Here is a 12,966-nt window from a genome sequence, read left to right as displayed (position 1 = left end):
TACTATATATATATATATATATATATATATATATATATATATATATATAACAAACATAATTTTGAAAAACTAAATAAAAGAAAAAAAATTGTTTTTGTTTTTGAGAGAAAAAAAGCTGATTTTTTAAATTCAAAATTCTGGTCTAAGCTGCTTAAGTCTAAGTCCTAAGTATTTCAATTTCAATTATGTATCATCAAGTGGCTAGTAATTATTAATGAAATTGAATTGATTAAATCGTAAACTTTTTTCTTTTTCTTTTTTTTTTTTAGAAAGACTTTGCTAACAATAAGCGTCAGCTGCATCCATAAAGTTTACAAAATGTATTGTACCATAAATCATTTTCCGAATGAAATCGTAAGCAAATAATGAAAAGTTTCTCGCAACAGCTGACTGAAACAATCACTGGAGCAAGTAATTATAACTGAAAGATTTAAATTAATGAATTGAAATTAAAAACAGAAGAAAAATAAGGAATCACGGAGGCAGATTATTCAATTAAACATCTTTATGAAACGTATAAATTAAGCGAATTTTAACAAAATTTATTAGCAAGATAAAAATGCATCCATTTGTAATTTATCATAGATCGAATTATAAATCACGCATTATTTGCTTACCATACAATGTCTCTTATGAAGAAAAAGGCAAAAAAATAAATAAATAAATTTTAAAAATTATTATAATTTATCAATTATTATTGCGATTTTTTATTCATAAATTGTACGTGTTTTTGATTTGTGAGAAATAATTTGTTATAAATATGAATGAAGGAAATTGAAAAATATCATTTCGTAAAATTTATAAAATTTTTAAATTTTATACCATTAATTTCCCGCTATTCCTTAGCAAACCCAGCATTATCATGCAAAATCTCTACTTTTTACTATCAATTGTTTTAGTTTACAAACTTCATCAACACTTCTTCCCTGATACTAATTTCAAATAGGGTGGATAAATATCAATTCTGTGAAATTCCTGCGATTTTACTCTTCAATCACTCATTGAATTTCATCAAGTGCGAGTCAGGAATTAGTTGTCAAATCTAACTAATTAATAAATTCAAATTAATTATGACGAAAAAACCATAAAACCTTACATAGATTCTGATGATAGCAATCTTGTAATACTAAGCAGCTAATTCTATGTCATAAAACCATTTCAATCGATTTCAAAAAGTTTAAACAAATTTAACTTAATGCAGGTTATAGTGCAAAAAACAAACCGATTGTTGTGAGAATCGTACCAGAATAGTACAAAGCAGTTGTAAGGGACCATTCCGACCGATTATTAAATGAAACTCCAATTTGCCGATGTAAATAGTCAACAGCTTCTTTCAACATAAGTTTCCGTTGCTTAGATGCATTAACATTGTATATTTCATCGAGTTGTTTGAGGAAGTGTTCCCTTTCATGAATATAAAATTTATATTCATGCAATTTTCGAGCCTGATCTGAAGCTCCCTCAAGCCAAAGGAATAACAGTGCTCCAAGGAACATGTAAAACATCATGAATGCCAATGAGAATAAATAGTTGAGATGGAGCGATTTGTAGAACCGTTTGATCCGTTTTAACCATGTATCAGATACGGAAGTTACTACCTTATTCGCATTTTTTCCTGCCTCATTACTAGGTGCAGCGGACGTTTCTCTGATGACTGACATCCATACCGCGTTTGAGTCGTTTTGCTTACCACCACGATCATCACAACTTTGGCGGGATGAAATAGAGTATGATCTGCGAACAGCCTCTGAATGTGGCGAAGTAACTGTCGCACGAGTATCTACACCAGAACTGATACATAAAAATGACGAAGATGCCAAGTTACAATTACCCGTCAGCAAAACCGACATGATGTACTGTGCACCATATATTTACACCTTATAGGAAGCTATTACGGTTATGGAATAAAAGAAACCGGAAAATGTTGATAAATAGAATCAAAGATGTAATTCAATGTAGGGACGACGTAATTCAGGTACGTCCGAACAATGACGATCGGATGATACGAAGATGGATGAATTGCAATTGTGCTGTTTGGAAGGAAGGAACAGAAAAAGCAAACGGGAAGATAACGTAAACTGGAGAGCAAATGGTGGATGTAAGAAATTGACAAGAACACATAAAGCTCTGCTGATATTACCAAACCTCAGGATCAGACTCAGCAGTATATCCTTGTTGTGTCTGGGTAGTGAGAAAGCACTTGTTTGCACCTTTATTCTTCAAAAACTTGCAAGCAAAACGATGAGTGGTATTGCAAGATCACAAAAATTCTGTTTCCATAAAATTCAGTCAAATCTTGCAACAGTGACCGTAATAAACAAAGAAACGCAAGAATCACCTAATTTCATCTCATTTCAATCGATTCTCGATGTAATCAGATGAAGGCCAATCGTGCGTTCGTCCTGAAACATGCTCCAATTGTTTCCTCATGTAAGTATTTGATTTACTATCACGATCGAAATTCTGTTAACATATCAAACTTTCATATTGTATATAAGGCTCATCTTTCCTCAAAATTTACAAAATAATAAGGATAGATAAGTTGACATAAAAAGAAACAGGTCGACTAACTAAAGAAAATTAATGGACAGATTTTGTAGCGGCAGAAGATTAATCAGATGTGGCTCTTATCAAATCATATTATCTTTGATTTAATTTATAACGCCTCCCAGAATGACATATTGGATAGTACGCAAAACAATAAGTATGGTCGGTTCTTGATTACTGTAAACTGATACGGAATGATTTCCCGGTACCAAACAGTACTACTGGAATATATGATGTTCCAAACCATTTATTTCCCATAACCACTGAGGTGAGCCGGTATTCAGCGCACCGACATGATCGCGCCCAAGTGTGTCCTATACATGACTGCTCCTGGACAAATGCGCAAGATGAGCTCCATCCTCAAACCAAGCTCATCTGACGCATAACCAGCCAGCTTCCTAGATTATTTGAAGTTTTCGGAAAAAATCCCAGGCTGAACCGATATTACGGAATCATTGCTAGTCATCATGCGCCATGAGAATGAGAAAAAAAAGTTGGAAGCAGTTAAACTTAAGCAAACGATCACTAAAAAAGGCAGGACCACTAATTTCTTTTTTCGCTTTCCAAAACGTTTAATTCCCCGTGAAAGTAGAGAAGTAGCTGCTAACCGAAGTTAATAATAACATTAAATATACAGAATGGATGAGATACTGCTTCAATAATTTACATGCTTTGTTGTGAGTCAAAGAGATCTTAACTGTGAGACTTGAAAATCGCAATCGGAAACAATTAAAGGATGGCAAAGAAAGCGGCGTTTATTAATAACAGTGGTCTTCACGTTTTCCTTCACTTCCCTTCTTCATCTTCTCGTGCTATCTGCGTAACTCCCTGCCTGCTAGAAAAAGCCTTACTAACGTGTTATAGTGCAAACCTGAAGTAAAATGTTTTAAAACTCGTATTCGGCTGGTCATGCAAACGATATTCACCGCACTACTAAATATCATCCGGGTCAATGTTGTACTATTCTACTCCTCCCTGTTCTCGACATATTTGTCTCTCATCAAACCTTTTCATTCTTTCATAACATCATCGCTACCCGAAATGAACTTCGAAGTCAAAAGAAACGAAGCAACTCCACATATCCTGCTTTTCATCTAATTGCCTATATTACACAATTCCCAATATTGCGAAATTACTCGTATAAGTTCAAAAACTTTCAAAAATTAGTTCATACAAGCGTTGAAGTGATGATAAAAGCAAAATATTTACTTGAAAAAGAAGAGTAAAGAATCATTCCTGTAACTACAAGCCAAAAAATGACCTAAAAATTACATCTAATTCTTCACTCTTTTCATATTTTTGCCTTCAATAACTGACAACTTCAATCTATCGGTTGCACTGGGAAGGAAGAATGTATCAAAAATCTAGCTCCTTGTACACTTTGTGCAACAACAAAGTTTTCTCTCGTCCAACAGTCCGTAAGCAATAGTCAACAAATGCTGAATTAAGATATAATTACAACTGATTTTCAAAAAACGTTTCATTCTGAAGAAAGAGTAGATGATAAGTCGGTAAACCAGCAAGAGCCGAATTAATCGGTGAAGAGAAGAAAAGAATTAGTCGGCAACAGCTTGCCCACTTTTCCAAAAATCAGTAGTTGACCTACTCAGCATGCACGGAGCCAAATAAAGCAGACCCATTACACTGATTGGATAAATGATTGAATAATCTTAGGAATTCAGAAAAAGAACGTAGCAAAATTTTAATTTTAAAATTTAAAGTTTGTAATCCGTTAACTTAGAGATTAATTCTCAGTAAAGTGAAAAAAATATCCAACAAACATTACAAGAAGCTTTCAGTACTGAACCAAACCTATACAGTGTACTTCCACCAAAAATCCCCGATGAAATGAGTCAGGAATAAATAAGGCAATGATGAAAGAAATATAATATCACTTACCAAAACAGAGGCTCACTTAAAATAATCGACAAAATTGAACACCAAACAGGTGAAACCAGAGCATCGATTTCAGGAATTAAATACCGAACAAAAGATGGACGGGAAAAAACACATTTGACGAAATAAGTTGTAAGAAGCACTATTAAGAACTGAGATATGAAAAATGAATGAAAAGCCTGTTTTGTCAATCATTTCTACAAGTTTCTATGAAAACTTTAAGGTGATTTTCTTGAGATTAAGATCTGTTGCACTTACCAACGACAGTAAAAGCAATTGGTTTATTCCGGAAAACGCGTGATGACACTTCCTTCACTGCCTTTGCTGTGACTAGAAATTAAAATTTTCAAAAATTCGATATCAAAATAAATTGAAACATTATTTTACTGAGTTAATTCTGTGATAAAAATAATGGTCATAAGTGAAGGAAAAAATATGATAAAGCCGGAAGCTCTGAAAGAATACGAAACAGCATTCTGGAAATGAAGCATCATGAAAAAAATGGATAAAAGCTCAAACTCAGCGAAAATATCACTCATCGTATAACAAGACTAAGAGAAGCATTTTTGAAATCCGTCTCTAATTATGACTAGAAGAATGCAAACTACGCTGAGAATATTACAGCAGAAAATAAGTAGTACAAAACTGAAGTTACTAAAAGACATGGACCGGCTAAATTGACAGCTTTCTATTTATTGGTTCATGTCCATAAAAAAAAATCAAAACAAGAAAAATTGTTTACATTGATTCGTACTTCTAATTCGTGCATAGGTATTCGCCTTCCATAACATAACAACTGCCTGTAAACAATGCTATTTCACTTAATCATAGAAAAGATAAAACAAAAATTACTGATCGGAATCCACCTTTTTTTCTTTTCACTAGAAAAATTCAAGACATACACAGTAATTTCACTTCACAACGTGAGGTGATAGGTGATGAAAACAGTTACCATCATCTAATCATAACCGTCATCATACCCTACAACAACAGTACATTCTAATTGTCCTATTAACAAAATGCCAATCATTTCTCGATAAAATACTTGAGAATGTTATCAATGCCTGGAAAACAAACTGATAAGCTGAAAAAATGCTTCAAATATTTGGAAAAAATTTTGAAAGTTCGAGAGTAAAATCTACCACCGAAAACATTCACAATCAAAATGTCGATAACAAACAGAAAGTGGATGAAAGCAATCCACTTCGACAAAAATTTGACGATTTGATAGAATTTTGTTCAACTTGAAGATTTTGGGAAATTTTTAACATTCTGAAAAATTGATATCGAGTCAATTACATAGAACCGCTCTCACGATCAAATAGTTGCTTTCACTCATGGCATTCCCACGATACAACTTGGACATTCGAAACTATGCATATTCTTTCTTTCAAAGATTTTTTGTTTCCAAGTAAAGGAGGAAATTTGCAGTTAATCATCAGAGAGATGATGCTGCGGAAGAATATTCAAAAAGAGAAGATGAGAAATAGAAGAAGGATTATCTGTTAATTGGATGTGATATGATTATCATTGTATCTTGAAGGAATGTATTACTTCGTAATACGCTATTAAAAACTATCCATTCCTTTGGGGTAAAAGATTAAAAAATATATCAATTCATTCGCATGTCCATAGAAACGCAAGCTAGAAGATGGCGAATAAAGTACATGTAACAATCTTCATTAGTGGAGAGAAAAAATAAAATTAACAGAGATATTTATCTCTCTTTCAGAAAATGGAAAAGTCATAAAACATCCGAAAACCTATTTCCCCATCTCTTATTCTTCGCTTTTGGGATTTCAGTTTTGGTCCAACATGTAAGTTGAAATCAATTTAAGTTAGAAATCAAATTTTTAGAGGGAACGCTTCTATGGGACGGAAAACATTCCAGGATAAACAGCTAGAATTTGTTACAAATATTACAAATGAAAATGAAATAACTACCATGACAGTGTGAAAAAAGTACATAACTACTGTGACGATGAAATAACTACTCTAACGAAAGAATGACAAACCTAAAGATTTATTGTTTCCCAGAAGTTATGTTTAAAATACTACCTTAGAAATTAGATGCATGCTTCGACGGTAGATAGTAAACGTCCATCTACAGTAGACACAATACTTCTGCTTACTTTGTTTAACACTGGCTGCGGTACAGTTACTGCTTTGACCGCATGATGCTGTAAATTAGAATGACGTTTCCGTTGTTGGAAGATGGTATATTGAAAGCTGAACTTTGGAAGAGAATTAAAGACAGTACGTCGGAAGGCTTGTGAGAGAGCGAAATAGATGAAAAAATTCGTAGCACTGGATAAGACAACGATAAGGTTGCTGATGTCGACAAAAAATGTAGCAGTGGTGGAAATAAGAAATTCCGAAGAACTAACAATATGTTCCGCTAAATCTAAAGCAGTTGGCATTAGGCGTGAAATCAGAAATTTAGCCATCACAGTGATGAGGAGAAGTTCGCAGTCGGCGCTTCTGAACTGAATGACACCACGCGTAGCGATGTTTTGTCGCTGTTTGTTAGCCGCATGTATAGCCAAGCATATACGAACAGTTATAATGAATAATACGATGTAAGGGAATAATGAATAGAAAACCATTCCACCGATTATCCGATAACCAACCATATAGGCACGTGTTTCCACAAGCAACGTTTGATTCACATAATATTCACCGTCCAGCTCATAAACTGACAATTCAAAAAGTCTTGGAAGCGAGAAGATCAGTGCCAATAAGGATACTAAGAAAAGGGTCCGATGTATCCTTTGCGGTTTCACGTAACTATCCAGTGGTTTACAAAATGCACGATACCGCTCAAACATTAACACACACATGAGCCAAACAGATGCTGTTAGGGATGCATTACTAAGCAAATAATAAGATGGGAAAAACCGAGCATAATTACCCAGTGACATGAAAAATGCCGGTATGCAATATAATAATGCAGCGCTAATCAGTACTGCTGTGTCAGAAAATGCAAGCCACAGAAGGTATGTATTAATGAGAGGTCGTGGAGTGTTGGAAAAACGTTTTGTCAGAGGGAAACTTTTCTTGGATCGCGTAGATTTTGTCCGGCTATCGGTATAAGTACCAAAAGTCTTGCGTGGAATCATTAAAAAGTACACTGTACAGAGATTAAATAAAACGCCAAATATCACCAATACCGCCGTTATGGGACCATTCAGCAGATAACCCATATAAGGTAGCTTACGAAGCGTTATGAAGCAAGAAAAGATTACAATGACAACTGAAGCTCGTGCTGCTTATCAAATAACAATTTCACTATATACATCTAGCAAAAGCAGGATGGATCGAATTTGTTCCGAAGTCCATTAAAAGCCACGCCTTTCACACCATTTCGAAGCTTTATGCCCACAAATCATATTATTCATTCCCTTCCTGCGATCCTAGGGGCAAGCTTACATCTATTAATAACTAGTTATCATTATTTTTAAAACAATGATTTCAATTGCCTCAAAGGAAAAGCAAAGAGTTCGAGTTTCCCTTCACAGAATATAAACCAAATCCAACTTGTATAAAAATCTGGATAGTATGTATATTGATGGATTTGGTTCGTTCCATTGATTCTTTGTGGCTTACAGTTATTATAAGATTTTCTTACTTTGAGTTTGTTCTTCATTCAATTCAGCGATTCTTTTAGTGGGCATACATTCAACATAGCCAATACGAAGTTTCAAGTGGAATTATTATATTAGGTCAAAAGCAAAAAAAAACTTTCACAATCAATTCTGTATAGCGAGACTGAAAAAATGAAACATTTGGAAAATTTCTTTAACCTCTTTTTTCACCAGGAAAATACTTCCGAGAAGCATTCTACGGGTTAAATTCATTACTAAAAATATAACAAAAACTTTAATTTGTGCAGAAGGGTTAGCAAATGTTAGAAAACAGTTTATTTTCCCATTTAACTTGAGAAAAAAGTCTGTTAAAAGAAATGTATACTCCATATGAACATTCAAAAGCAAAGAAATCGGAAGTACGTGCAATATAAATGGAGAAAATCTGCAGAAAGTTCAAAAGTTTTTAGCTCAGCCCTTTCCAATGTTTGCAAGGAAGAGAATTAAGTAATCAAAATTTCTTAATCTCATTTTTCTCCTACTTTTCTAAATAAACAACTGTTCAAAACATGATTCATTAGAACCCGAAAAAAAGTGCAGTATACCAAAAGTTTAGAACGTGGAATTTAATGCTTCGGTAATGCAACACACCAACAAAATCTTCACCACATCTGCCAACCCCTATCCTAATACCTTTATCCTAATAAACGCCTAATAAACTCCGTTCATCTTAATAATCCTAATAAATCTATCCTAATACGCTTAAACCTTTTTCTTGGAGTGCTTGCCAAACTGCCGTATCTCACTTCACCACATACAGGAAATGACGCTCCCATTTTCATGAGAGCCATCTGAGTCTCAGCGCAGAACCCGTGGTACTCAGGCGATTACCACAGTGATAATGAGATTCTACCTAAGGAAAGCAATATTTAGGCCCAATGAAAAATATGGAAAATTCTAAAGCACAGGGGAAGGGAAAAGTACATCATTTGGCCAGGACTTATTTTCCCGCTGACAAGAACTGAATGAAATCAAGTACTGATAAGTTTCTGATTCCTTCCTCTGCAGTTACATCCTTGCTTTTTAATAGGACAAAAAAAAAGAAAAAAAAGTATACCTCCCAATATCCTCACAAATTGGCGTGGATCCATCGAGCATAAGAGACATATTTGTCAGCAATGATCGTTTTCCTCTTTCCACTTCTTCCTCAGTTATATTATCACATAAGTCAATCCTGAAAGTAAAACACGCAAACTTCAGAACAGAAGAACAAAACTCGCAGAACAGAATATGTAACAAAAACGGTTAATCCTGACTTGATCTAAATCCCATTTTCTGACCTTCATAATTAAGGAAAACCTTAAGCAAATAAAAACATTACCATTGCTGCGTGATACTGTCAACAACAGCACGAGCTCCGCTTTGTTCACATACGAAATAAACGCCGACTAGACCCGTATCTTTATAGCAAGTATTAAAAGCTTGAAACGATTGAACCCGAGCATTTAAGCCCAAACTTTGAGCTAAACGTGATGGCGCATTGATTCCAACAGCATTTGTTCGATCCCATTGTCCAATCAACTAAAAATTGACAGTTTACAATTTCAAAAACTGTGCAGTTTAGAATTCCATGAAAAAAGTTTGATTATATTCAATTCCCAAGGAATATCTCACCGTATTTGCAACCATTAAAGGAATATTATGAGGATGGGTCCATGAAGCTCCTTCAACAGCAAGTGCACCAAACACCATCGACATCCTTTCATCTCGGATGTCCTGCTAAAACTGCACCAGTAGATAACAAGCTTATAGTATCAGCACATTTGAATCGTAATAAGACTCCATTAGCGCTAACGAAAATTAATGACTATTCAATTTTCAACAAACTGAGAACACTAGAAAATCTTTATTAAAATGTTAAGGCGGATTCAATACTACATAACTAGTTGTTGATCAGGTGATACTGAAACTCCTTCATTATTAGCTTTTGCTATCTAAATTTCGAACTAATCTAAATCAACATTAGATTCCCACTAAGTAAAATTCATTTATTTAAAAACATAATGATGCACTACTCATGAGTGATTACTCCATATTTTTATATACATAAACCAGTAATAACTTCCAGTTCTTAGAGTTTGGTTCCTCTTATAAGGATTACTTCAAAACTTAATAACTTCACTTATAAGAATTTGCTTCTAATAGCTCCTTTATTCCTATCACTATGAATACAAAATCATGATTGATGACAAATTGATATTTATGCTACAAATCAATAAGTGGATTAAATTTGAAGAGAAATGAATTTTGTGAAGGAAAATAATGACTACAACCAAAGGAAGCAATGTATCTCACATAGCTTGCGACAAACTTTCCAGATTCAGCTACGAAATTATCATCAACACCACCCAAATCTCCGAAATACTGCTTGCCCAAGTTGACCAATTTCTGGTGATCAACACCGCCTGCCGCTGCTAGTACCATATGAGGTCCTCGGTAATGTTCGTTTATGTATTTCACCAAATCTTCACGTTGTAATGACCTGAAACCATAACACAGACCGTGTGATTAATCTTCTGTGGTTGCATGCAATTAGTTTGAGAGTTCCTTCACTAAAAAAGCACCAACTGCAGCAAGATGCACCGCATTGGAGAATCTTTTTCAATATTTCAATATCAGAATAGTTTAACGGACAGGAATGTCTTACTTGATATTTTCAACGGGCCCAAGTATTGTCCTTGCAAGTGAGGTGCCCTTGAATGCACCAGCGTGGAGATGATCAAACACAACCTCCTGTAAATTCTGTTCCACTTCTTGCATTTCACGTAATATCACACCACGCTCCCGTTCGATTTCAACACTTCTCAGCTGACTGTTACGTAGTATGTCGGCAAGAATTTCCACAGCTGCAAAAGTTTTTACTCACTGTCTTTAATGTAGCTACAGTCTACTGGACTGAATGTATAACGCAGAAAACTGGTAACCCTGAACCATATCGTATCGTTTGTCATCAAATGACAACGAACTATCTATAATATCCTGATCTAGGTTCGTTTTTAGAAGCAATAATGGTTCTTGAAAAATTCCTAAATTTAGTACAACAAAAAAGTAAGAATAATACCAATTACCATGATCTACGTCCTGCGAAAAACATTTCGCATAATACACTGTTTGCTCTCGCGAAGTATATGCATTCAAATGTGCACCCATATTTTCCACTTCCAGTTCCAATGCTGACTGTGAACGTTTCATTGTACCCTTCAGTGAAAAATTATTTGAAAGACATAAAATGCAGAACTCTACTGAAGTACTTCAACTATGTTTATGCTTAAAACATTCTGCAGATTTGAAGATATAATATTATGTAGAAAGTATAACCTTAAAAGCCATATGTTCCAGAAAATGGGCAACACCATTATTCTTGTCATTTTCGAAACGACTACCGGCATCGATCCAAACACCTACCTGAGAAAAACATCACTATTGGTAAAATGAAACAAATTATGCAACAAGACTCCTACTCCTTTCCTCCTCGGACGAAAAGCGAATACCAAATGCTAGTTATATTTGAAATACAACTTATGACTTCAAAAAGCTTTACAGTAGTATGAAATAACGTCAAATGTATACAGATGTAGATGTGAGGAATTGTGCAATTTGTCAAAAACAAAAAGTTAGGGAAACTCAGAAAAGGAATGAGCAATAAGAGAATAATCAGCGAAATATAATGAAGTGACGGATAATACGAACGGAAGGTACCAGTGATAAAAGAAAAACATTTCGTAACTTGACATTCAACAGTTTTCACTATAAGTCCTAATGGCAGTTTAATAGAATCACAATTCTGGCGACATATATTATCAGGAATATACAAACCGTAGTAGTGAGAAGTTGAGAGTCTTCAGTAGCAATCCGGAAACCATTGGTTAGTGAGGTTACCCGTGTTTCCGGTATATTCAAGTAGACAGGCGAGGTAGTCGGGACAGAGCTATAAGAACGAGGCTGAAAAAATACTTATAAACTGACTGAGTCAAGAACCATAAAACAATTAAAAGGTCAAAAATTTAACAAATTATGATGAAAAAATTGAAAAACAGCTAAAAAAAATGCATACATAGGCTTGTCGTCGCAAACAAACAGCAAAATTGTCCGATAACCGAAAAAAATTGCCACACCGCAGTGCTTCTTTTACAGCACATAGCGAGGCACGCATCAAACTCCGCGAATTCCTCTGTCTCCCTGTAAGTGCTATAAACATGAGATAACTCCGTAATCTAGGCCAATTAGTATAACTGAAAAGATATTAATATCCCTCCCAACACCGCATCAACAAATGAAAGAGAGTGAAAACAACGAAGACTCCAGCGCTACAACTACGTCTCACGCCTTAAATGAGATTATAAGCACAGTCATTAAGTCTGTGATATGATATAAAAGGAGATGAATGAAGATTAACTTACGAATTATCAGCTAATTTGGGAAGTCCGTATTATGACAAAGATTTAAACCTTTTGAACATATTCCTTGTTATTTTGCAGGACGCCACCATCGTTTTCTTATGTTATCATATTGTTGGTAGAGCAAGATTCCGACAGTTAATGAATTTAAAAAGTAAATTGCACGAAACACACAAAACTATATGTTTTATGTCCCTTCTTCCTGACGTACCTCTTTGTGCCATTTCCATTGTCATTATTATTATTGTAAACGAATTCGAACTTTTCAGCTGTTCGATATAATTCAGCATAGCATATCTTTCGGTGGTAGGAGGAACTACAATGGATATCGAAGAAAAACACGTTCGGGAAGCATATAAATATTTGGCATCACTTCCAGGTATTGCTTATGCAACGCGAAAGTCAGTAATTCGGTGGATTAATGTTCAAAAATTTGTTAACCAACTTCCACTGGGCACAATTGCCGTTGACATTGGCAAGTT

General features: G+C 34.7%; 4 protein-coding genes across 4 annotated transcripts; all 4 read right to left on the bottom strand.

Moving 5' to 3' along the window:
* Positions 1 to 1,202: 1,202 nt before the first annotated feature.
* LOAG_08269 (hypothetical protein) lies at positions 1,203 to 1,850 on the bottom strand (the record flags this gene model as incomplete). The annotated part of the gene is made up of 1 exon (XM_020447657.1): positions 1,203 to 1,850. The coding sequence occupies one exon, from the start codon at positions 1,848 to 1,850 to the stop codon at positions 1,203 to 1,205; it is 648 nt and encodes a 215-aa protein (XP_020302138.1).
* A 499-nt stretch (positions 1,851 to 2,349) lies between these two features.
* On the bottom strand, positions 2,350 to 3,491 carry LOAG_08268 (hypothetical protein; the record flags this gene model as incomplete). The annotated part of the gene is made up of 3 exons (XM_003143800.1): positions 2,350 to 2,463; positions 2,837 to 2,945; positions 3,403 to 3,491. 3 exons carry the CDS (start codon positions 3,489 to 3,491, stop codon positions 2,350 to 2,352), a joined length of 312 nt encoding a protein of 103 aa, XP_003143848.1.
* Positions 3,492 to 5,221: 1,730 nt separating this feature from the next.
* On the bottom strand, positions 5,222 to 7,646 carry LOAG_08267 (hypothetical protein; the record flags this gene model as incomplete). The annotated part of the gene is made up of 2 exons (XM_020447656.1): positions 5,222 to 5,243; positions 6,502 to 7,646. One exon carries the CDS (start codon positions 7,644 to 7,646, stop codon positions 6,510 to 6,512), a length of 1,137 nt encoding a protein of 378 aa, XP_020302137.1. The 3' UTR covers positions 5,222 to 5,243; positions 6,502 to 6,509.
* A 1,338-nt stretch (positions 7,647 to 8,984) lies between these two features.
* On the bottom strand, positions 8,985 to 12,240 carry LOAG_08266 (processing peptidase subunit beta; the record flags this gene model as incomplete). Its single annotated transcript, XM_020447655.1, has 10 exons — positions 8,985 to 9,048; positions 9,145 to 9,261; positions 9,409 to 9,608; positions 9,702 to 9,806; positions 10,383 to 10,569; positions 10,735 to 10,933; positions 11,156 to 11,285; positions 11,406 to 11,492; positions 11,904 to 12,029; positions 12,142 to 12,240. The coding sequence occupies 10 exons, from the start codon at positions 12,238 to 12,240 to the stop codon at positions 8,985 to 8,987; spliced, it is 1,314 nt and encodes a 437-aa protein (XP_020302136.1).
* Positions 12,241 to 12,966: the final 726 nt, after the last annotated feature.

Source organism: Loa loa (assembly GCF_000183805.2).
Source record: "Loa loa unplaced genomic scaffold supercont3.537, whole genome shotgun sequence".
NCBI classification, from domain to species: domain Eukaryota; kingdom Metazoa; phylum Nematoda; class Chromadorea; order Rhabditida; family Onchocercidae; genus Loa; species Loa loa.
Note: the sequence above shows the minus strand (reverse complement) of the source record. Positions and strands in the feature narration are given on the sequence as shown.